Below are 26,716 nucleotides of genomic sequence, written 5' to 3' on the forward strand. Positions count from 1 at the left end.
TTAAAATCCCCTATCAGGAGAGAGTAATTAACTCAAGATTCACAATTAGCCTCACAGCAGTCTGTATTAACCACCTCCAACCATCCCAGGTCTTTCAGAGGTGGCATACTTCTGAGATTATTTTGCACCTGAAACAGAGAGACTTATAATAACTAGCTTGAAACACATTTAAGAGTGTGAGATTTTTCCTTCTTCTTTTTTCTTTCTGTGTTAATGTCTGCCCTCTCTCATGATAACTTTCTGGTTTGCAAGTGGAAAAAATACCAAATATTAGGAGAGAATGCTTCTTTCCTACTAAGGTATAGAGCTGTGTCTTTCCTTTGGTAGATCTAAAAGTAGCTCCTTTGCTTTAGCTGGAAATTTATTATTGATTTAGTTACATGATACAAAAGAATTAGCAAAGTGAATAAAATACTCAAGCTTGGGAGAAAACCATGAAGAAAACTTAGGGAGGCCCTCATCACCATTGCCTGCTGGTAAAGTATAATTGCTGGCTCTTCCTTGTTTACCTTTTTAGTTTGGTTTTGTTTTAAAGGAAATGTTCAGTTGCAGAGGGTTCCTGCATAATTCAGATATAGCACAAAGCTCGACCCTGGGAACCTTTTCTGCTACTCTCTGAATGTTTTTTATGCAACCTGCTTTTCCAGGTTTAAATTACATTCTGTGACACTATTTTTGTGGTTGAACTAGAAACTTTTTTTTTTTTAAGTTAAACCTGTGATAAGTAATTGTCACAGTTAGCGCCCTGGTACGATGCTAATTTGAAGTGACATGTCCATACTGGCCCTCCGTAACATGAAGAAGCCTAACAGGTGTGAGGGGTGTGGCTTCCCATGGGCTCTGTTGAACTTCTAACAGAGAAAAATAGCAGAAAAAGTGAAATGAACCTTGAATAAAGCTGTCAGCAGTAATTATCTCAGCAACACTTTGTGGAGAGATAAAATAAGCACTGGTGCTTTTATAACCTGAACACTCTGGACCCAAGATAGATTTTTCACTCATTTAACATAAACTGCTGAATACCTTTCAAGAGGTATTTTCATGGAGCCTAATTAAACAATAATATTATCATGAAGTATAAACTGCTGGAAGGCATGCATTTTTTATGTTAATACATGGTTTCTTTTTGGTATTTTTAGTAGTTTTGGTAACAAAATTTTTTTCATGCTTTTTTGTTTTGGTAAGCCATTATGGTGTGAAATCTCAAGTAGTGAGTAGGAAATTATATTATCTTCTAGGAAAGGATACTTTGATAGTTAGCACAAAATAATGCTTGAAAGTTTGGTTTTTAGTTGCTTTGGGAAGTATTCAGTATATTGGAATTGTCCATATGAAACAGAATAATATATGTGAATGAGCTAAATGAACTACAGGTCATCACACCAACATTGCTGCATATGCTTCCTGGTAGAGATAAAATAGCACTATACCTTGAGTGGAGTAGGGCCCAGGGAAGATTTGATAAATCTTTTCAGTCTGTTCTCTAAGCACCATTATTATTATTTTCTTTTACAGCAGTATTTCTGAAGTAGATTTTAATTTACTTACAGAACAATTCAAATGATATAATGACTATGTTTACCTAACCTAAGAAGCATAAGAAAGTTATATAATAAGATTTTTCTTTATGAATTTCCAGACTATAGAAGCTAACTGCAAAAAACAGATGAGATTTTGCAGCATAAGTTGCTTCCTTCATTTCTTTCATTGCTTTCTTATGTGTTAAAATAGAGTTATTATTGAAGGACATCTAGAAACTTTTTTAATTGTTTCATAATTCAGCTTTATAATGTTCCTGCACCCAATATGTCAGAGGCTTAACAAGTCAGCCTTTGGCTCACGTTTAAAGTGTAGGTGATATCATTAAAAAAAAAAAGTTAGGAGTCAACATGTCTTAGTCATGACTCTGTTCCACCTGTTAGCTCTGAGATCTTGGGTGAAAATATTAGACTCATTTTTCTTTTCTTTTCTGGAACTGTGACAAACTATGCCAAGTGCATTCTCACTAAGGGATGACAAGCATTAGGCGTAGCAGAAGAAAGTAGAGCTAACATGGTCTACAATTCATTCACAAACCTGTATAGCCTAGAAAACCATTAACTTCATCAGAGCAGAAGCTGTTCACTATTGGCTGTATCCTTAGCACTCAGCTGAGTTCTTGGCACATAGTGGATGCTCAGTAACGATTAGTTAACTGAATGAGTAATAGTATTTTGCAGTCTACTTAAAACAAGTTTAGTACTGTTTATCTTTTCCTCAGAATTATATAACAAAATCTTTGCCATCAACCATATATCTATATATCTATATTCCTATAACTGTCTATTTATCTATCTATATTAACTCTTTAATCTTCACAACAATTTTTTGACTTTGAAACTTTACAGAGGAGGGAATTGAAGCACTGAAAAGATAGGAAAGTTGTCCAAAGTCATGCAGCTATTAGCTGGCAGAGCTAGAGTTTCAAGCACTGGCAGTGTAACTTTGCAGTCAAATTCATAATCACTCTGCTTATATGCCTCTCCAAGCAAATATAGTGGCACTAGGTTACCATAGAAATTGCCTTAGAGTGACACATTTTTTCCCAGAATTTCCCAGAAATTTCCTTGTCGCAGGTGCAAGTGATTCAGGAGACATGGGGTACATTTGGAGGACGGGATTCCTTCCTTATTCAGTGGGATACTCCCTCTCCACCTTGCCTTCTAGAACAACAGATTCCCTGATTAATTGTACCCATTGAAGCAGTGTCACTGCCTTTCTTGGGACTGTCTCTTCCCCAGTGACAGAAATATCCTACATGGCTATGGCATGGGCAGAATACCACAAATATAGGATAGCAGAGATTTAAACTCTAGATATTTGGTTTTCCACTCAGTTGGGTCCAATTCCTGAACCAGGTTTTGGCCCCTTCAACATAGATCCCGGCCTACACATGTGAGTGAGACCTCTGTCTCTAAAATCCCCACTGCTTCTTTTTACCTAGCTCCCACTGGTGACTCTGGTCCTCCCCTCAAGTGTCTAGCTGACCAAGAGATGTTTATTTCTGGAAAATTTGTCCAAGTATCACTAGGTATGACTGACTACCAAAAGATGCCAAGTGTCCTAGGGAACACAGAATATTTTGAGTTAGGGGTGGGGGAGTGGTTACAGGGGGGTTTTCAGGAGGAGATTGAGCTGAGCTTTAAAGAAGTGATTTTACTTTTCTCTAATGATCTTAACATATCTATGAAGTAGACAGGTAGGAAAGAATGGGTGGGGAAACCCAGGCAAGGGTAATGGCATGAGCAAAAGCCTAGGAGTAGGCAAGTGCAAGGCATATGTTTGGATTGATGAGCAAATAAACCTGTATACGGTATAAACAGTAGTGAGGGAATAATACCTGGAAATGTGGGCCAGATTACAGCCTTGAAAAATTTGTTCAGAGTGAGAACGAACTTGTAAATCACCTAATCCAGTTTTGGGGGTCTTTTTGTTTGCTTGTTTGTTTCATTTTAAAGGTCATAAAACTGAGAGAAGAATGTTGATCAAGGTCACACAGTAAGAGGCAGATTTAGGATTTATCTGTGTACAGTATTCTTCCCATGTATTAGCCATCAGTATTTTTACACACGTGGAATCATATCACAGGCAGCACTGATGGGAGAAAGTCATAAAAAGGCACCATGCAGCTTTAAGACATAAAAGAACAATACTTGGTTTGCTTTAATGGTGGTGACAGAAGAGAAGTAGCTTATAGGCTGGTTGAATGTATTTAAGCTGAAAGTTCTCAGTAGGCTTAACTGGTCTCCTAAAGTCACTGCAGCAGACAGGAACGCTCCTTTTCTCTGCCTCTTGTACGCTGTTTTCTTATCTCTCAATATTGGTTAAGTTCACCTCGTAGGAATTAAATGGCAAACCCATAGCAAGTTCCACTTTTGGACATCACTTATAAGATATCCTTTTAAAAATCCCAGTCATAAGCAGGTAGTGAATGTCAGAGATGGGCTCTTAGACACACTAAAAGCCAAAATATATCTAAACAAACATACTGTCCACTAGGTGGCACTTAGAAGAATGTCATATAAGCTCTTAGAAGAGATAAGAAACCCCTAAATAAACTTACTTTGTACACCTAGGAGAAAAATATTTTATTAAGTATTGGTCAACATCTTCTGGATATCTTTGATGTAGAAAAATTAAGTAATATATTTGGTTGCTCTGTGTATGTTTCAGAACACATACTAATTAAGTTAAATATAATTGACATGAGGTGTTATAAAGCACTTAACTTATGTCAGTAAGCACTTAACTAACACCAATACTATCGTCTAGGCTTAAATTGTTAAAGATAGAAATAATTGCGCATTGCATCTGAAAACACCTATATGATAGTCCTTCCTTTTGACAAAGAGCTAAAGATGAAGTAACGTGTGTGTGCGTGCTTTAAGTTACAAAATTAGTTAAGTTCATTGTACTAGGCACTTTCTATTTATCATCTTTTTAATGCTGTCAACAAAGATATTGTTCCCATTTCTCATATGAGAAAACTGAGGTCTTATGAGGTCAAGTGACTTCCCTGGGAAATAACATTAAATATCAAAACCAGAATCCTTACACAACATTGTAAATCAACTATTCTTCAGTTAAAAACAACAACAACAACAACAACCCAGGAGCCTGAGCCAGGTTATTATCTGCATCCAAGTGCCTGGCATATAATAGGAACTTAAAGTCTATTGAATGACTGGGTTATAGATTCTGAGTAACTATATGGTTAATATAACTTACTCAGCAACTAGCTCTAAATTATGAAGAGATCTTGGGGAAGAAGGGCAAGGTCAGGAGAGATCTGTTTCAGATTACTTATTCCCTCTTACTAGACTTGTGGGTTAGAAGCAGTTTATTTAATACATTCTTTTCTCTCTTCTGCCCTCCACTAGAGGGTGCTCATAAGCAATTAGAGACAGGAATTGAGAAACAAGTGCCATTTTAATTCACAGCATGGGTGACTGGCCTCTGTGCAAATAGTTGACTTTAAAACAGAACTCTTGATTTAGTTGAAATAGCTGTTTTGGTTTCGAGTTGCCCACCAAACAACAACTTGTCCGCCTGCCTGAGCTGGAACCTTTGTATAGGTAAAGTTGACCATTCTTGGTAAATAGGTGTGGGAAAGACTGTGCTGCTAGGCAGTGTGAGGCTGGTCTAATAGGGCTATATTTCTTGCATCACTTAATGCTCTTCAGTGGTATTCTAGAATTCTGAAGTAATTCAGAAGCTCTTCTAGTGTACTCACTAGAATCAATAAATAAAATTCAAGGATGCTGTTACTGTCTATATATTTAGTTTATGACAATACACCTTTTAGAAAATTTGCTAATTCTTTTGTAATGGGCAGCTCTTTATCTCCCTATGGTGTAATCTGGTTTTAGGAGCTGGGATGCAATAGAAGATGAAAAAAAACCCTTTCATGTTGAGCACCCTCTTTTTGATAGAAAGAACTCAAGCTAATGTTGGACCAGTACAGAGAAGCATGAAGGTGGGCAATTATAATGTGAAAATTTTCTTTGTTGTCAAGAATCCTAGCAGATTAGAAGAAATAAACAAATCAAATCAGAAGCATTTTATTTTCACATATATTTTCTAAATTCTTTTAGAAATCTGAGATAATTAAAGCAAGATAGTTATCAGTATTTTACAAATAACTATAGCATATTCGAAGAACACAATTAACATTATTTAGTAGAAAGACGTGGGTTAGGAGTCAAGAGAACATGCATATGTTATCATTCAGCAAATGTGTGACATGGGGCAAACAGTTTTACCTCTCTCCACCTCAGTTTCTTTCCCACATAAAAGGGAGAATTAGAATAGATCTTCTTATGAGAAGAAACTGCCTTTCATTTGGAATCTGTTGAGGGTGGTGGGACTAGTGATAGAAGTTTAAGAGTAAGCTGCTGATAAACTTCTCTCTGGAGATTTTCAGTGCTAGCTTGAAATGAGGCAGGGATGCTTGACAGGAAAGGTATGGCAGCATTGCTTAACTCAGCTAAGGCTTGAAGATCTGTGGTCTCCTGGTTGAGATGCCAGCAACTGATGAATTCTAAGGATCCTTCCAACTCTAATATCTTATGAATCTAAAATGAAGCCATCTATAGCAGTCATTCTTGTTTCTTCCATCTCTGCTTGCTTATATGATAGCATTTGTGTTTCTGCACATAGCAGAAAGCCTCAAAATTTGTTACTGTTGGTGTTTATTTCATCAAACCTTACCAACTTGTCAAATCAATTGAGGACTATAACACAGCAATGCCAGACAGAGAATACAGATTTTTAGCTATTTACACAGGAGTTTTGTAGATAATTGATCTTGACCTGTACATCTCTTATAATATTCTGTTGGTTCCAGATTATTATTAGTCACTTCCTTTTTAACAGTGTGTTTTTTTGTGAGGTGACTAAACTGCTATTTAACCCTGCTACAAGAATGTGATAGTGGGCTAGTCCAGACAAGTGGAGGTACACTTGGTAACTAACATTCTTAATAAGCTTGCTTCAACCTGCCACAAATTAAAAGCTCTGTGACTTTTCTAGCACATAAGTGATTTTAAAAAAAGAAAGAAAGAAAGCTTGGATTGTGAATAAATAAGCTTTTTTGATTTGCACTCTGGTTGGCAGTAAATGAAACTTCAGCCTCATGATTTAATTTGGCTTAAAACTGCCTTAATAATCTGTCTAGATGAACAGTGAGCATCTGAAAATTTTAAAGGGGTAATCCAGCAGTCATCTTCCAGGCTCCTGACTCATAAAAAGGCTTTATGTTGGTCAGAAATGCGATGTGGTTGAAATCTCAATGGTCTTTAGAGTCAGATCTGCTTTGCCACTTAGTAGTTGACTGATCTTAGACAAGTTATTCTACCTCTCTAAGGCTGTTTTGTGATCTATACAATCATGATTGTCTTTAATTTGCAAGATTGTCATGTATGGTAGATAATATATTATGTTAAGCACTTAATATATAGTGCCTAGGAAATTGATGGTGTCTAGGAGTAGCTGTTTTAATTAAGCCAAAGAAAGTAAATAATTACTGTTTCTCAGACCGTAAGACAACATGTAGTAGGGCCTTAATAGTTGTTTGATTGAATTCCTTTTAAACGGCTCTGAGATAAAACTGCCTGAGTTTGAATTTTGGTTTCTTACTCAGTACCTGTATGACCTTGGGCAAGCTTCTTAATCTGTGTAAGGCTTAGTATCCTCACCTCTAAAAAGGGGATTGTAATAATATCTATCTGGCAGGGTTATTGTGAGAATCAGGTGGAGTAAAGTATATAAAGCACTTTGCACAATACCAATCAATACATATTAAATTCTCAGCAATAGCAATTATTTTTAAAATATTTTTTAAACTAAGTGGTTTCATGGGTAATTGTGCACATATTTCAAAACTTATAAAATGATTTACTTTAAAATATGCATAGTTATTGTAGATCAGTTATGCCTCAATAAAGCAATACTAAGTGATATGTGTGTATGTGTAGTATGTATGTATATTCTTCATATGTGTTGATTGTGGTCAATGCTGGTGCCCAGTAGCAGTTCCAAACCTGGGTAGCGTTAATCATGCTGGTGCCTTGTCAGGATCACAATCTTGAAAACACGGTTTAAAATTTTTTTTTTATATTAATGTTCTTTTTAAAACACAATTGTATTTTACAAAATGATTTTCAAAAGATACAAATAGTAAAGCCATAATTTCAAAACTGTTGAGTTGTGTTACTAAATGTGTCACATGCAGGGTGAGGCTCCTGCAGGTGATTGAACTGAATTTTCTTAGTGACATATTAAGATCACAGTCCTTTAGAACTGGAAGGGAACTGAGAGGTCATTCATGTGGGTTGCCCATGTTTTATAAAAGAGAATATTAAGCCTCCTGATAATTGGCCCAAGGTCTCATAACTTAGTCTCCTAAATTTTAGTTCAATACTCTAAAAATGTCTTTGTCTGTCATAACAGTGAGGAATAAAGACTACAAGTGTATATTTAGGAAAAGGCTAAAATGAAAATACCTTCAAGAACTAATTCATATGTTTAAAGAAACCATTATTGAAAAGGGCCTAATAAACACCCAAGGGCCAAGCCTAAAAATAATGATAATATTTGTCAGAGATAAACAGTAATTGATTATGATGGTTTACAGGCGTTATCTTTTGCACGTTGTTTTAATACTTCATTTTAGTTTGTTTATAAGGAAATTATGTAAGAGGGGAAACATTGAGATTCTAAAACTTCACAAAAAGATGTGGTTTGGGGACTTCTCAATTGTTTGAAATAATTGCCATTACTCATTATGAGAATTAGTTTCATCTATACACATGGCATAGCCCAGAAGTTCACAACTTTTTGGTCTTAGAATTCTTTTGCACTCTTAAAAAATCATCAGAGACTCCAAAGAGCCTTTGTTTATATGGATTATTGGCATTTGTCATATTTAAAATTAATATTGAGAAAAAATCAAATGTTTAAGATAACAATAATAAATTCACTACATGTTAATATAAATAGCATTTTGTGTAAAGTAATTGTATTTTCAAAAAAATAAAATCAATGAGTAGAGTGACATTTATACACACTTACAAATCTCCTTAATATCTGGCTTAATAGAAGATACCTGGATTCTCATATCTTCTGAATTCAATTTGTTGTGATAAATTGTTTTCATTGAAACATGTGAAGAAAATCTGGCCTCTTACAGATCTGTAGTTGGAAAAGGGAAGAGTATTTTAATAGTCTTTTCGGATAATTGTGGCTATTCTTCTTTGATACTAAACCAGAACTCGATAGTTGATAGTTTTCTAATGGTTAGTTTCAATGTGGAATCTGGAGCCATAGCAATGTAGTTCTTGTACTTTGTTACAGTGAGATCCTTTGGTCTCACACTTTGAGTAGATTCATTACCCATGGATAATTTTTTAACATCATACATTCTCTGTAATTTGAAGAATACTGGTCCTCTGAGTTATGTGGATTTTCTAATGTTGACAGATTTCATTATATAATATTTTAAAAATCACATCCTTTAATATCACCACCTATCATGTTAAAGAAGTCTTTAAGCAACTAGAAATAGACTTACCATATGACCCAGGAATCCCGCTCCTGGGCATATATCCAGAAAGAACCCTACTTCAGGATGACACCTGCACCCCAATGTTCATAGCAGCATTATTTACAATAGCCAAGACATGGAAACAACCTAAATGTCCATCAACAGATGACTGGATAAAGAAGATGTGGTATATTTATACAATAGAATACTAGTCAGCCATAAAAACCGACAACATAACACCATTTGCAGCAACATGGATGCTCCGGGAGAATGTCATTATAAGCGAGGTAAGCCAGAAAGAGAAAGAAAAATACCATATGAGATCGCTCATATGTGGAATCTAAAAAAAAAAAAAAAAAAAAAAAAATAGAGCATAAATACAAAACAGGAATAGACTCACAGACATAGATTACAAACTTGTGGTTGCCAAGGGGGTGGGGGGTGGGAAGAGATAGACTGGGATTTCAAAATTGTAGAATAGATAAACAAGATTATACTATATAGCACAGGGAAATATATACAAGATCTTATGGTAGCTCATAGAGAAAAAAATGTGACAATGAATATATATGTATGTTCATGTATAACTGAAAAATTATGCTCTACACTGGAATTTGACACAACATTGTAAAATGATTATAAACCAATAAAAAATGTTAAAAAAAAAAAAAAGACATGAACCTGAAGGAAAAAAAAAAAGTCTTTAAGCATCAGGAAGCTGTTGGGCTCATGGGGGCTGATAGTTTTCCAAAACTTCAATTTTTACTTGAAAATTCAAATTGTCACTGGCAATTAATACTGTCAAACTTGTGCCTTGAAGTAATAGACTTGCTGCCATTCATTTTGGAGGAAAACCCTGTCACACACCTAAATCTGAATAACCAGAGTTTGTCTTCAGTCATTTAAGTAATAATAGTGTTTCATGGAAAAATTAGCCGATTTAGAACACAACTCAAAGAATTATACAAGTGCTTTTCCCTCAACACAACTGTCATTCTCTGCTATGCAGCAAGTCCTGTATGCTTACTTCCCAGTTGTCACATAGAGTATTAAAAGGCATATACTCAAGAGTCAAGCTTAATTAAAAGTAATAATTTTTGCCAATTCAACAGGGACATTCTTAAGTGAAATTGACATTTTTATAGCAAGTACACGGCACTGGAGCTTTTAGCACAATTTGGTGCCACTACCTTGGGTTTGTGCTAAGGTACCAGCAGTTTTGCCCACCATTACTTTTTCACCTTCAGTGTAAAAACACAGTGAAAAAGTCAGATACCATCTAAGTGTTAATATAAAAATTAGTTTGACTTTGTGATTTCAAGAGCCTCATGTCTATAAACCGCACTTTGAGAATCATTGGCGTAGTTATTATGTTTCTAGGAAAATACTAAATACTTCCTATAAAAAGAAAAGGAAAAAAACTTCAAATAGACTTTAAGTGTATTCACTAACTGATGGAATATCTACTATGCAGCAGATTTATTTTCCTATAAGCCATCCTCAAAAAAAAAACTTAGGAGAGGTAGTATCCACTTTTGTGAAAGAAGAAACTGAGGTTTGATGTATAAAATATTGATTGAAGTAGTAAAACAGTGTCTAGCAAAAGTGAATTTGAACTCAGGACACTCTGACTTTAAAAGTCCTTGCTTTCATGAGAATTAGAAGACAAGCCACAAACTGGGAGACAGTATCTACAACAGATACATTTAATAAAGGACTGTTATCAAAAATATGCAAAGAACTGGTAAAACTCAACAAGAAAACAAACAACCCAATTAAAAAATGGGTCAAAGACCTTAACAGACACCTCACTAGAGAAGATACCCAGATGGCAAATAACCACATGGAAAGATGCTACATCATATGTCATCACAAAATGCAAACTAAAACAGCAGTAAGATACCACTACACACTTAGTAGAATGGCCAAAATCCAGAACACTGACAACCCCAAATGCTAGTGAGGATGCGGAGCAATAGAACTCTTGTTCATTGCTGGTAGGAATATAAAATGGTACAGCCACTTTGGAAGATAGTTTGATGGTTTCTTACCAAAAAAATATATACTCTTAACCATATGATGTAGCAGTTGTACTCCTTGGTGTTTACCCAAAGGAGTTGAAAATTTGTGTCCACAGAAAAACTTACAAACAAATGTTTATAGAAGCTTTATTTGTAATTGCCATAACCTGGAAGCAATTAAGATATCCTTCAGTAGGTGAAGGAATAAATGAACTGTGGCAAATCCAGACAATGGATTATTACTCAACACTGAAAGCAAATCAGCTTTCGAGCCATGGGAAAGACATAAATGAACTTTATGTGCATACAGTCAGCCCTCTGTATATCCAGGGGTTTCCATCTGCAGTTGTTTGAATCCACAGATGCTGAACCCACACATGCAGAAGATCAACTGTATTTTGCCATTTTATATAAGGGAATTGAGCAACTGTGGATTTTGGTAATCTGGGGCTGGGGGCCTGGAACCAGTTCCCCCTTGAATACCAAGGGTTGACTGTATTGCTGATTGAAAGAGACCAATTTGAAAGGGCTATACACTATATGATTCCAACTATATGACATTCTGGAAAAGGCAAAACTATGGAGATATAGCAGTTAGGAGTCAGGAGGAGATGAACAGACAGAACCTGGAGGACTTTCAGGGCGGTGGAAATGTTCTCTATGGTATTATAATAATGGATAGATGCCACTATACCCTTTTCCAAACACAATACACAACACCAGGAGTGAACCTTAATGTAAACAATGGACTTCGGGTAATTATGTGTCATGGTAGGTTCTTCCTTGGTCAAAAAATGCACCATTCCAGTGAATGAAGTTGACAATGGGGAAGACTATGTGTGTGGGAGGCGAGGAGGGGCAGAGAGTTTAGGAGAAATCTCTGTTCTTTCCTCTCAATTTTGTTGTAAATCTAAAATTACTGTAAAACAAAAGTCTTAATACATATACAACAAAATCCTGTGACATTGGACAGCAACATTTTATGGTTATGTTGTTGAATGACATAGGAGTTTGTTTTTGTAGGATCAATTAGCCAGTGAGATTTTATGCATGAAAATTCTATTTTTTTTCCCCAACCAACCCCTGAGTATCCAGATATACTCCCAGCTGTGTGGCCAGTGTGTAAAATTAAATAATAAAATAAAAGAATCTTGACTTTCTGCTGAATTTGTATGCGCTGCGTCTGCCATGATGGAGAGTCAGAGAATTACAGTCTAACATATCCAGAAAAAAAGGAATAAAGACTTGAAGGAGGTTTTGAAATGAGTCACAGTTCTTCATTGTATCAAGTTAAAGCAATCTTGTGATTGAAAGATTACCATTATATAGAGGTTAATTAACTAATACGATGTATGTAAATCTAAATGCAAATCTTCAGCTGTAAAGTCAAACAGACCTGCAGCCCTAATCTTTTTTTTTTTCCAATTTCTTGCAAAATAAATACTCCAGTGATAAGAATGTTGATCATTTACAATTAGGTAACAATTTGGTTTCACATACATAATCTTATTGGAACTTCATACCAACTCTGAGGAAGAGTAGAACAGATTGTGTTACTCTATTTTGAAAATTAAAGGCAGATTGTCTTACACCACTTTCTAAGTAAGAAAACTGAAGTACAGAAATTCTAAGTGATTTTGCCCATTGTCATTGGGCAATTTGAGTGCTTTAGCCTGCCTGGAGCCTCAGCCTTTTGACTTCACATCTATTATTTAAGTTTCGATCTTGAGTTTTAGCAAACATTTACTTTAGCCCTAACTTCTTGTAGTCACTTGCTGAGTAACTGTTGTCCCTTCCAAGGGGTCCCTAGCACTACAGAGACTACATATAATCCCATCTTTACTCATTTGTATTCCTTTTTCTGTCCCTGTTCCTATGTGCATCTGTTGTCTCCCCAACTGGTATATATGTTACCTTAAAAAAGACACTTTGCCTAATATTTAGTCAATGCTGGGCACATAGTAACTCAGAAATTTCTGAACTTTCAATTTCCTCAGTGCATTGTGATTAGTAAGATCTGAAAAAGAAGGAGGCAATCTTGGTCAGCTGTCAACTAAAGAGAAAGTGCTAGCCACTCTCCTCTTATATTCATGAATTATTAGTAGCCTTGGCAGAGGTTAAAGTTGATAACTGTGGAGACCAAACCATTAAAGAGCAAGCCCATTTGTAGTTACCATGTACTTTTCATAAGCACTTTCCTCTAGCTCCTCCTAAAATATGTTCTAACTTACACATAACTGGGCTGTATGCCAAGGTAGTAACAGTGGAACTTAGTCACCATTTCTCTTCTCCAAGTCCTAAAAATAATAACCACTGAAATGGTAGCAGCTCTTCTGCCTATTTCAGTATAGTTTCAAAGCCAGCTTTTACTTGCCTTATCCTATTTAACCTTTTCAAAAGTCCATTCAGGTAGTTAGGGCAGGAATTACTCACCTCAATTAATAAATGAGAGAACTCTAACTTAGAATAGAGAAATGACTTTTCCAAGATCAGAAGGCTAGGCAGTACTTAAACTGAGATTTTTCTGGCTCCTCCAGGTCTCTTTCCGTTACACTGCACTGCTTCTGATTATCAGTGACATTTACCATCATTACTATTTCATTACCAGAGGATTTCAGGGTGGGGGGAGGAGAACTTTTTCAAATGAAAAATATTGTGAAGGCAGTGTGGCTTGAAATGTAGCCTGTGCTTCTTATCCAACTTAGCTTTGCTTTTACTTGTACTGAAATGAAATAAATTGAGCTAATTGTGACAACTATGTTGATGAATACGATTGAATAGAAATAACAGAATCAATGCAGCTTTGCTTTTATTTATTTATTTTATTCATCAAGTCTTCTAGCATTTGTAAGGTTCAGTTCCAAAATATCTAGGTGCAAAAGCAAAGAAACAGAAACCTCTAACCATACTAAAGGAAAAATAACAGCAATCAAACACCTGTGATTTTTATCACTATAACCTATATGACAACGCACACCTCACATGATTGAAAATACCTGGATAGTTATGTGACATTTGCATTTTCTATTCCAGTATTTGTCTTCAGATAATTAGCTTAATTATAATACATGTTTGAATTACAGTTATGATCAACCCACTATTGTGTCTGGCCCCTATGAATTTACAGATATTTGGGTTTTCTTATGTATCAATTTGATTCCTACCTCCCCAAAAGTTACAATGGATGTTTTCAGTGTGCTAGTGATACCCAATTTTATTTTGAATAATAATAAAAGAAACTTCACTTTATAACATCATTGCATTAAATGTTTGTCATTTTCTAACACCAAAGGAAAATATCATCTTGGGGCTATTTAGTATTGTTTTAATTAGTCTTTGTAGACAAAGGTGACATGTACTCATATTTCTCAAATTTAATTTAAACCTCAGAGTTGCTATTTAAAATCTGACCCACTGTAAAATTCAATAGAAGTAAATATATATTATTTTAATTCTTTTGGCAAAACTAGGCAGATTCTTTGGATAGCATTTTAGATCATAATAGTAATAAAAGAATAAACTGAATGTCTAAATGCCAGGTACTGTGCTAAAAGTGCTTTACATGTATTATAGTTTCATTGGTTATAATGATCTGAAATTGTGGATTTATACTGATTAAAGCATAAATGACATTGTTACCATGAATAGAAACTTTTTTTTAATGCCTTCAGCAAACACTCTTCTAGGTACCCTTTAAAAAAGGTGTATAGAGTACCGCCCTGGGAATTGGGAAACAGAAGTGTTTTTCCAATGAGAAAAGTAACAGACATCCTGGAATCAGAGAATATATATGATTAGCTTTATTTGAGGCTTTGTTATAGTTTCCTGGAGCCTCAGTCTGTTGTCTGATGGAAAAATAGCCTTGACTATTTTAACATCCATAATGGAAAAATTTCAAATTTTCAAAACCTTCCTTTGAATGTAATGCCGAGGCTCCTGGAGTGAACTTTCTAATCTTGCTCCAGAAATAATAGAAAATATCTAAAAAGTAAAACTCTTTTGCGAAACATAGCCTCATTTTGTTTACAAATGATGGATTCTACTTTTTGCAGATGTGTCTTGCTGAATCAGGGCTCTCCTATCCCTGCCATCGACTTACAGTGGGAAGAAGATCTTCACCTGCACAGACTCGGGAGCAGTCCGAAGAGGTAAGCCTGTTTGCCAGCTTTTCACTAAACAGAAGGCCTATCCTCTACTCACCTGCCCACTTCCTATTCTTTTTTATCTGCCAGAACAATGAATAGATAAAGTTAATGTAGCGTGAATAAAGTCTCAGTAAATTCTTGAAGGCAGAAACTTTCCATGGGAGATTATTGCTAATGTGCTCCTTCTTGTTCTGTAAGTTTCATGTTTCAACAGACAGAATTTGGGTAGATTGGTTGAAATGATTTTTACTTAGAAATGTCAGGTTAACAAAGGGATTTTCTTTGCTGCTGACTCTATAGCTAAATATGTTTATTAGGATTGATCCTGAAGGTTTTGTAACTCATTGAATTGGAGCACCTTCTATGAGCCAGGCAATGTGCTTGATACTAGGTAACAAAAGTGAATAACAGTGTACCTATATGAAGATGCTCAGAGTCAGAGGTGATAGATTAGTAAACTTGTCACAATGGCATAATGTAATAAGTGCAGTGATAACAGTGCAAATAGGGTACTGTAGAAACAAAGAGGGCAGATGAGAGGGAACATGTTTGTGTATGTGATACGCCTGCAAGTGTCTTCATGAGCCTGCACAATGTTAAAAGGCTACAAATAGCACTATGTGTCCTATTATGATTTTGGTTAAGGGAATGGGAAAGAGACCCTACACATTACAGTTTATCCATTTATCCATGACTTAAAAAGGTCATAATTAAATAGTACAAAAAACTTTTCTTTACACCAGTGTTTTTCAGGCTAAAGCATGATCGAAGTATTCAAAAGCTTGAGCTAGTTCAGTAACACTTTTTTCCACTTACATTCTATGCAAGATGTGGTTGCAAATTTTTATTTAAACTGACTGTATATTTTGGACACTCATTGTGGAGGCTGTCACAGGACTTCTCCAGCCATCCTCTGAGTATGTACTTAAATATGTGAAAGAGAATAGGGAATACATAAGTGAAGTTCTGGTCTTTGATCATCCTGTGAAAATGATAATTTGCTACTCTTGTTTTTAACATTTTGGTATGTCCACAAAGAAGTGAGGTTTTACTCCTGCTACAAATACTGCTATACTGTCTTCTTGGGCCTCTAAAAATGCTAATTTCCTTTAAAGAGCCCACACTATTTTTTTCCAGGACTTTATCTCACTAATTCTGCATGAGAGAAAAAAATGATACTGAATTTCACTGCTTGGTAGAAATTGCCAGAAATAATTTATTGAAATACTTCCTTCTAGTGTTTGAGTATATTTTTAATGGCTTTAGTAGGTTATGCTTCAACTCTTTAATGGATAAATCTACTAACATTAAAAAGGTAAAAAACAGCTCCACCCAAAATTCTTTATTTTATGCCCTGAGAGGTGAAAGATATGTATTTTACCTATTTTATTTCCCTCTCTCACCCTTACCATTATATGTGTTACTTGGGCAGTCTCTTCAGTGGAAAGAAGTTAGTGTTGTATACTGAGAAATAGTGTTTATGAGGCTGGCATACACTTTAGGTTAATTACAGAAGAAGGTAGAGTGGGGTTAGGGAGCTTTGCAAAACTAAAACAGTCAAAGCCTTGGGAATATCTTTAAATCTGATTATCTGGAATGAGTCCATTATTTTTCCTTTCCTGGCTAACTGTAAATACCACCTCCTCCAGGGGCCTGGTGAGAAATGGGAAAGAATCTGTGACTTGGTTTTTGTGTTGTCATAGAATTGTAAAACTGGAAAGGATTTTTTATTTGATTTGCACTCTCCCATCCATTCATCCCGCATTCACTTAAACATTTTTTTAATGTCTTCTACATGCAAAACATTAGGACCACAGTCTGTGTGCTAAAATAGCTCACTCAAAATATATCTGTGTTTTATCTCCAGTGGCAGGATTCTGCCCTCTTGAAGTAACTAGTTCCATTGTCAATATCTCCGTCTGTTGATATCTGCTTTATATTAAACTGGAAGCTTTGTCCTTGTAGCTCCTAACCAGTGGTTCTGCGTCTTTCTTCTGGTTTTAACCCCTCTTTTACATGACTGCATGTATTTCAAGACAACTACCATTTTACTATTCACTGTTTTAAGCCTTGAGTTAGGAAGAAGATATTTGAGGGGAGTAGTTAAATTCAAGTTTTGAATTTTATGCCATTATAGTTATCTCCTCTAGTTGGGGGAATTTTGTTTCTTATATCCTCTTTCTAGTCCTACATATATATTTCCCTTATGAATATTTAACATTTTCCCTTTTCTTCCCATCCTACCCTTGCTCCTAAGTCCCCTTTCAATGATCTTCCCAGGTACCTTTCTCTCATCCCAGCTGCTTGGGTGGGGTAGTATAGACATCCCTAGATCCAGGCTCCTTGGGAATTGTCCAATCCTCAATTGATAGTGGAGGAGCAGGAGGGGTACCCCAAGAGTAACAAAAGAAAAAATTTCAAATGTAGATCATGTTAAAACTGTTGATTCACAACTTTAGTTGAGGAGGCATCTATTGAGTGCTCACTATGTGCTAGTCAAATGAATATAAACTGAAAATTGCTTATTATATAATTAATGAGAAAGTTGAGATAAGCATAAGATACTAGGGGAGAACAAATATTGGAGGGGTGCTGTAACTTTCAACAATGGTTGTAGGCAAAAGCCTTATCTGTAGCCCTAACACCTAGTATAGTGCCTGGCACATACGAGCCACAGAATAAATATTTGTGAATGAATCTTTTTTCAAAAAGAAGAAGGAGAAAGGCAGGGTTGGTGCTAAAGCAGTGGCAGCTGGGTTGAATTATAAAGAATGAGTAACAGCCAAGTGAAGAAACATGGAAATAGTATTCCCTTCAGGGGAAACAGCATGATCTGATGTAAAATATGGGGAGACATGAGTGCACTTTGGTGTTCATGAAAATATAGTGGGAGACAATGAGAAGTAAGAAATGAGGGAAAAAGTAGGGAATGATTTTTTTTTTCCCCAAATAGACATGTTAGAGTAGAGCACATTGGCTGCTGTGCAGAGGCTAGATATAAGGGAAGCAAGACTGGAAACAGAGAAATCAGATGTGAATCTATTTTAACGATACAGGCAGAAGATAATGAGATCTTGAAGTAAAACATCATTAGTAAAAAAGAGAAGGAAATATATTCAAGATATATTTTGTTGGGAAAATTAGTAGGACTGGTGATTGATAGGATCTGTAGGAAAACAGAGGAAGGAGTTAAGAATACCTAGGTTTTGGTGTCCTTGACAGAAAAGATTCATTCAGTAGTCATTCAGTAAATTCTGATTATATATCTACGCTATGCCTGATACAGGAGTAAGTGCTAGGAATATGGCTGTGAAGAAAGCACAGTCTTTCTGTAAAGGAGTTTGTACATGACAAAATGAAATTGAGCACAGATAGTTGTTAAAAATCTGTTTCAAATTTTAAAACTTGGTGAGATGAGTGTTTTGCTTGACCACATAGGGTGCAATGCCACATACTCACCACAGGCAAACAAGTTAAATAATAATCCAGTTCCTCCTGAATATCTCCATCTGAATGCCCACTACAGATTCACTCTGTTCAAAACTGAAATTATCATGTCTCCCACAAAACCCATCTCCTCGCCCATATTAATGCTCATTATCAACCCAAGCCAGAAACTGTTCATTCTAATCATTGAGAGTCCTCTATTCTTTGAAACTATCTGAATTGATCTGATGCACCAAGATTTTTATGACTTTTTTTTTGACTATTCAAGTAAGGATATGTTTATATCAATATCACATTTGCTAATTTGATAGTTGAGAAGTTTGTTAGTTGAGAAGTTTGCTATTAGAGTTTGTTCTGCCCATTATCTTGATTCTACCCTCATTAGCCTCTCCCACAACAGGAGAAAGTTAAGCAGTCTCTCTTGCATTTTTTATTCTCTCCCTCTCTATTGGTTCCTTCTCTTCCTCCTAAGAACATGTTCAAATCTTCGTATCCTAAAAAAAAATATTCCTTCAAACTTGGCTCCCCCTCAAGCTTTAGCTCATCTTTTGTTTTTTTCACAGCCATGCTTCTTAAAGTAATCCATACCGAATGACTCTTATTTCTTCGTCATCTGTTCACCTAAGTCAGTACAATGTAGCTTTTTTCTACCATATGACTAAAATTGAATTTAGCTATTAGACCCAGAGAAAGAAGAACAAATAAAACCTAAAGTTAGTAGAAGAAAAGAAATCATAAATATCAGAGCAGAAATAAATGAAATAGAGACTTAAAACACACACACACACACACACACACACGAAAAGATCAATGAAACTCAAAGCTGGTTCTTTGAAAAGGTAAACAAAGTTGATAAACCTTTACCAGATTCATCAAGAGTAAAAAAGGAGAGGGTCCAAATCAGTAATATCAAAAACGAAAAGGGAGAAGTTACAAGTGACACCACAGAAGTACAAAAGTCAAAAGAGACTAATATGGACAACTATATGGCAGTAAAATAGGCAACCTAGAAGAATTGGACAAATTCTTAGAAATGTGCTATCTCCCAAGACTGAACCAGGAAGAAATAGAAAATATGAACAAACCAAATTACCAGTAATGAAATTGAATAAGAATTTTAAAACTCCAGACAAACAAGTCCAGGACCAGATGGCTTCACAGGTGAATTCTACCAAATATTTAGAGAAGAGCAAAACCTATTTTTCTGAAACTATTCCAAAGAATTGCAGAGGAAGGAACACTTTCAAACTCATTGTATGAGGCCAGCATTACCCTGATACCAAAACCAGACAAAGATATCACAAAAAAGAAGATTAACAGGCCAGTATCACTGGTGAACATAGATGCAAAAATGCTTAACAAAATATTAGCAAACTGAATCCAGTGATGCATTAAAAGGACCATATACCATGATCAAGAGGGAGTTATCCCAGGGATGCCAGGATTTTTCAGTATCTGCAAATCAATTAATGTGACACACTACACTAAAAAGTTGAAGAAGAAAAACCACATGATCATCTCCAGTAGATGCAGAAAAAACTTTTTACAAAATTCAACATTCATTTATGATAAAAACTATCCAGAAAGTGGGCACAGAGGGAACATACCTCAACATAATGAAAGCCATATATGACAAACCCACAACTAACATAATACTCAATAGTGAAAAGCTGAAAGCATTTCCTCTAAGATTAGGAGCAAGACAAGGATGCCCACTCTTGCCACTTTTATTCAGTGTAGTATTGGAAGTGCTAGCCACAGCAATCAGAGAGAGAGAGAGAGAGAAAGGAAAGGAAAGGAAAGGAAAGGAAAGGAAAGGAAAGGAAAGGAAAGGAAAGGAAAGGAAAGGAAGGAAGGAAGGAAGGAAGGAAGGAAGGAAGGAAGGAAGGAAGGAAAGGGAAAAAAGAAAGAAAAGAAAAGAATCCAAATTGGAAAGGAAGAAGTAAAACTATCACTATTTGCAGATGACATGATACTATATGTAGAAAATCCTAAAGACGTCACCAGAAAACTGCTAGAGCTCATCAGTGAATTCAGTGAAGTTGTAGGACACAAAATTAATACACAGAAATCCATTGCATTTCAAAATACTAACAACAAACTATCAGAAAGAGAAGTTGAGGATACAATCCATTTACCAAAATACCTAGGAACAAACCTACCTAAGAAGGTAAAAGACCTGTACTTGGGAAACTGTAATACACTGATGAAAGAAATTGAAGACGACTCATACAGATGGATAGATATACCATGTTCTTAGATTGGAAGAAGTCAATCTATGATTCAATGTGATCCCTATCAAAATACCAATGGCATTTTTTCATAGAACTAGAACAAGTAATCTTAAAACTTGTTCATAAACATGAAAGACCCTGAGTAGCCAAAACAATCTTGAGAAAGAAGAACAGAGCTGAAAGTATCACACTTCCTGACTTCAGATTATACTACAAAGTTACAGTCATCAAAACACTATGGTACTGTCACAGAAACAGACACAGGAGACACAGATCAGTGGAACAGAATAGAGAGCCCAAATATAAACCCACGCACTTATAGTCAGTTAATCTACAACAAAGGAGACAAGAACATAAAATGGAGAAAAGATAGTTTCTTTAATAAGTGAAGCTGGGAAAACTGGACAGGTACATATAAAAGAATGAAACTAGAACATTCCCTAACACCATATACAAAAATAAATTCAAAGTGAATTATAGACCTAAATATGAGACCAGAAACCATAAAACACTTACAGGAAAACATTGGCAAAACACTCTTTGACATACGTTGTAGCAATAGTTTTTTGGATATGTCTTCAAAAGGAAGGAAATAAAAGCAAAAATAAACAAATGGGACCTAATTAAACTTGAAAGCTGCTGTACAGCAAAGGAAACCATTGACAAAATGAAAAGGCAGCCTACTAAGTGGGAAAAAAATTTGCTTTGACTGATAAAGGGTTAATATCCAAAATACATAAACAGCTTGTACAACTCAACATCAAAAAAAAAAAACCCCAAAACTGATTAAAAAATGGGCAGAAGAACTGAATAGGCATTTTTCTGAAGAGGAAATGCAGATGACCAACAGGCGTAAGTAAAGATGCTCAGCATCACTAATCATCAGGAAAATGCAAATCAAAACTGCAATGACATGTCACCTTACACCTGTCAGAATGGCTATTATTAAAAAGAACACAAATAACAAATGTTGGCAAGTATGTGGAGAAAAGGGAACCCTTGTACATTGTTGGTGGCAATGTAAATTAGTGCAGCCACTGTGGAAAACAGTATGGAAGTTTCTCAAAAGCTAAAAATATAACTACCATATGACCCAGCAATTCCACTCCTGGGTATATATCCAAAAAAGAACAGAAACACTTATTTGAAGAGATACATGCACCCAAATGTTTATAGCAGCATTATTTACAATTGCCAAGATGTGGAAGCAACCTAAGTGTCCAACGATAGATGGAGGGATAAAGAAGATGTGGTTTATATATACTATGAAATACTACTCACCCATAAAAATGAATGAAATTTTGCCATTTGCAGCAACATGGGTGGACTTGGGCAGCATGAAGCTAAGTGAAGTAAGTCAGACAGAGAAAGACAAATACTGCATTAATACCACTTATTTGTGGAATCTAAAATGTACAACAAACTAGTAAATATACCAAAAAAGCAGCAGACTGACAGATACAGAGAATGAACTAGTGGTTACTAGTGGGGAGAGGAAAGTGGGGAATGGCAAATATAGGGGTAGCAGTTTAAGAGGTACAAATTATTATGTATAAAATGAGCTATGAGAGTATATTGTACAACACAGGGAATATAGCCAGTATTTTATAATAACTATAAATTGAGTATAACTTTTAAAAATTGTGAATCACTATATTGTACACCTGGAACTTATGTAATACAGTATATGAACTATACTTCAACTTAAAAAAAAGTTTGGGACAGAAAAAAATAATTTTTATAAAATACCATACTATGCCATCTCCTTTCATTTTCACAGCTACCTTTATGAGTCAGTATAAGTCACCCTCTGTAATGGTGATGCAAACATGCTTGCCCAAAGTCATACAGAAAATGGCAAAGTATTCCACACAAGGTCTTTTGATTATAAATTCAGATTTCTTTATCTTCGTTTTTTTTTTTTTGTTTTTTCTTTTAGTCATAATGTTACCAGAGAGTCTGTTCTTACCTTGTCACAGAACGAATTTAGAGATGAGACATGGAGGTCAAGAAAGTAAAGTAAGGCTTTATTAAGCAATAGTATGCTCTCAAGGGGAGAGCAGTCAGGCTCAGTTGAGCGGCTGTGCTAAGTTTCTTTGGCAAGCTGGTTACCATAGGATGTAAAAATGAATGGGCGGAATATTTATTCATTGGGGAGGGAGGGGTTTGGAGTCGTATTCCCTGACTTTCATCTCAGCTCTACCTTCCCAAGGGAAGGAGGGATTTTTGTCCTTATTTCGTCTTGATCGTGTCATGGTATTGGTGCATGATAGATACCTCTTACCTGCAAGTCCAATTTTATTGTAATGAGGGCATAATAAACAAAAAGTTACTTTCAGATGCCAAAGATTCCTGCCTTTTCTCACCTTTCTTTGCCTCCTGGACACTTGTTGCCCCAAAATGTGTGGTTTCTTATCAGTATGGAGGTTCCTATCTTTCTTTGCATGCCCAAAAGGCCCCCGTTGTTCACAAGATACATGGTTTATTACCATTTGACCTGCCCCCCCTTCTCTGCTCGTATCTAGCTATCTCCGTGCTGTAACAATAATTCCATACTGTCTCTTCCTTAATTCTCATGCTGCAGAACCTGTTTACATTTCTTGTCTCCATTGAAATTTTCTCAAACTTTGCTTCTAAAATCCTTTCTCTTAATTGACTTTCTAATCTTTGACAGCTGTCTCTCCATCTATTTTACTTTTTCTTTTTCTTCACCAATTCAAGTATTTACATATATATATATTCTATAAATTTTTATCCTTATCACTGTTCTTCCTTTATTTTTTAGCTGAGTGATCTTATTCACTTCTCTAACCTCAGCTATTGTTTATATGCCAGTCATTTCCAAATTTCACTCTTTTCTGGACCTGTTTCCTGAACTCCCAATTTTTTTTCCAGCTACCTACTAGTCATTTTTACCTGGATGCCCAACAGCTTCCTCAAATTTACTCTATCTGAGATCTGGCTTCAGTATTCTTCCTCACCAGACCTGACCTTCCCTACCCACTAAGTCACCCAAACTGGAAATTTTGATACCTATTTGCCTCTTCCATTTTTTTTTTTAAACTTCAAGTCTAATTGGTCAATTCCTATCAATTCTACTAAGGTATATTTTTAAGTCTGTCTCCATTCAATTCCCATTGCACAAGTATAAGCTCTCAAGTCCTCTCACTTGAAATTTTGAGATAAGTATCCCTTTTTGTGTCTTCAGGTCTAATTTGCCATATGCTACCAAGCTACCGCAAACATGCACACACACACACACAAACCCATTAGAGTTTTTCCCTCGAACAGTCCTCTGTCTAAAAACCTTTAGTGATTTCCATATTGTCATCAGAGTAAAGTCCAAATACCTTAGTATGCCAATTTAAGAACCGCCACAGTCTAGTTTTGTTGGAACTTCCTGGCTTTACAGGCAATTCACATTCCTCTTCCGTACACAAAGTTGATGATTCAGTTTGTTTTTTGAAATTCTTTACTGATTTTTTTAAACATCCAATTCATTGTTTGAGTCTTTTCTCTGCCTAAAGTACAACTCCCTCCCCAACAGTCTTCCATTACACACACTCTACAACATTGATATCTTTTTAAAAGATACTTGTTAAATATTAGCACTTCCATGAGGCCTTGTGCAGCCTTCTAAAGTAACTAATCACCCTCTCCTTTATTGTCCAGTAGTCTTGGCTTATACTTTTATTGTATCTCTTATCACAATGAAAAAGACATATTTACAACTAAATATGACTTCCTTTAAAATGGGAATTTCTTAAAGTCTAGAACCATGTTTTATCTCTGTATCCCTAGCTTTTAATCTGGTTCTTCTCCGAAGTAATTAGTGAAAAGAATATCTGCTTCAATTATAAGTTTGCCTTATGTATGTATGAGTTCTAAATTTTTGTCTCAAGCAGTTTTGTTACCATCTTTTCTAAGAAGTTTGCCCTAATTCCTCCCACTCCCAGTGCGGTAAATGCTCTCCTCTGAACTTACCTATTATAAAATAATTAGGTTTTATAATTATCTATATGTATATATTATATGGTATTCCTTGAGAGAGCATAGACTATGTATCTTTCACCCAGATCCAGGCAATGTAGCACTTAGTAGGATTTGTAAATATTTGTTAAATGATAAAGGGAATAGATGAATGCAATAAACAGCTGAAATAGAATCACTAATTTTTTTTAGCTGTTTTTAAAAATTCTAAGTAAATAGCTTCTTTGGATTGAAAGAATTTTAGGGCAACCAAAATGACTGAACCTAGAGATTATCTATTCTCATCAGCAAACATTAATGAAAAAAGGATTGTTTATCTCATTTTTTAGAAAAAGCTTTTCCTAACCTGTTAGATGGCTGATAAGAAAATGTGAAGAGATTGGGAGTTCCTTATACATAATTAAGTAGCTCATTCTTGCAGATACTTCAATAATTCATATTTGAAATATACTTTTTTCAACAAAATCGGCTTTTTAGATACCTCCCTTTGAAGATTATGATGTCGTAGGATTTTGCTTCCTGTGATCTTAAGAGAGTTAGGAATTCTATGCTTTGTGAAGACAAAATAATGTGTTACATAGGCACAAAATCAAAAATCACTATCCTAAGTATAAGATGAAGTCCTATTGTTATGGAAATAGGCTATTGTTTGAAAATTAGATTAGAATTGAGAAAGGATAAATGTGCAGGAGTAAGGTAAAAGCGGTGAGAAAAAAAGGTGACATATAGAACAGTCCCTTTCTTTTTCACTCCTGTGTCCTCCAAATGTCCTTCTTAATCTTGTGCCTCTTAAAGGAAAGTGAGTACTAGGCAAGACTAACTGAAGGCTGAGATAATAGCTTAGCTGACAGAAGATGTGAGGTTTATTGTACTGGACCTTTGTTTCTTTCCACCTGCCTGTGAACCTGGCTAAGCACCCTAAGGAAACATGTAGGGTACCTTTTAGATCTTGAACCTTTGACTGTTTCAGACTGAGCCTCAAAATTCAAGGGAAGTTCATGCTCCAGATATTTGCCTGCAAGAAACACAGATGAAATTCAAGTACAGTTTTGGTCGTAGTAAATGTATTATTTTGAAGAGGAGTCTCCCTCTCTGCTTTAAAATGAGAAAGTGTTTTGAATTTTTTTTGTTGTTTTGTTTTGTTTTTTTTTTTTTCAATTTTTTCGTTGGGGGAGGTAATTAGGTTTATTTATTTATTTATTCTTAAAGGAGGTACTGGGGATTGAACCCAGTTCCTCATGTATTCTACTTCTTGAGCTATACCTTCCCCCCTGTTTTGAATTTTTAAGCTGTTAAATTGCAGAAATCAAGAGGAGATCTTCACTCTACAAAGCAAAACACTAAAGTACCATTAGGATTGCAAATAGAACCAAGGCTTCTGTGAGAAACAGTGTATAGTCAGAATAGCCGATAGATATTTAGCACAAGGACCATTCTTTTTATTCACTAAATAAATATGTGTACATTAGTCAAACCATTGGAAGGGCTGTCTTTAAGGTAAGAGGAAAAATGTTACAATTACATTAATGCTTGATTATGTCCAAAGAGGAAATGCTAAGCCTGCTGAGTCATATGGAGTAAGTATCTTGGCTTCCTCATTTGGAGCTGATAGTCTCACTAAATTAGTAGTCTTAAAAATTGTTCCATAGTGTTCTGAGAGCGTTCAGAGGTACCCCAGCTGTCAAAGGAATATGAGGAAGAAAAATCTAAGCCTAGGAGCTTTAGGCTCCAACCTGAGTGACCTTACTTTTATCTACTGTATGCACTATAATTTTACATAGTATTTTGCTTGGGGCT

The 26,716-nt window shown here is 35.5% G+C and overlaps 1 protein-coding gene across 2 annotated transcripts in view; it reads left to right on the forward strand.

Moving 5' to 3' along the window:
• Positions 1–26,716, forward strand: part of FAF1 (Fas associated factor 1) — a 376,824-nt gene that overhangs the window by 222,577 nt on the left and 127,531 nt on the right. For both annotated transcript variants that reach the window (XM_031465103.2, XM_010984732.3), the window contains exon 9: positions 15,156–15,251. In XM_031465103.2, coding sequence (XP_031320963.1) covers positions 15,156–15,251 — 96 coding nt within the window. The remainder of the gene's footprint in view (positions 1–15,155; positions 15,252–26,716) is intronic.

This window comes from Camelus dromedarius, chromosome 14 (assembly GCF_036321535.1).
Source record: "Camelus dromedarius isolate mCamDro1 chromosome 14, mCamDro1.pat, whole genome shotgun sequence".
Lineage (NCBI taxonomy): Eukaryota > Metazoa > Chordata > Mammalia > Artiodactyla > Camelidae > Camelus > Camelus dromedarius.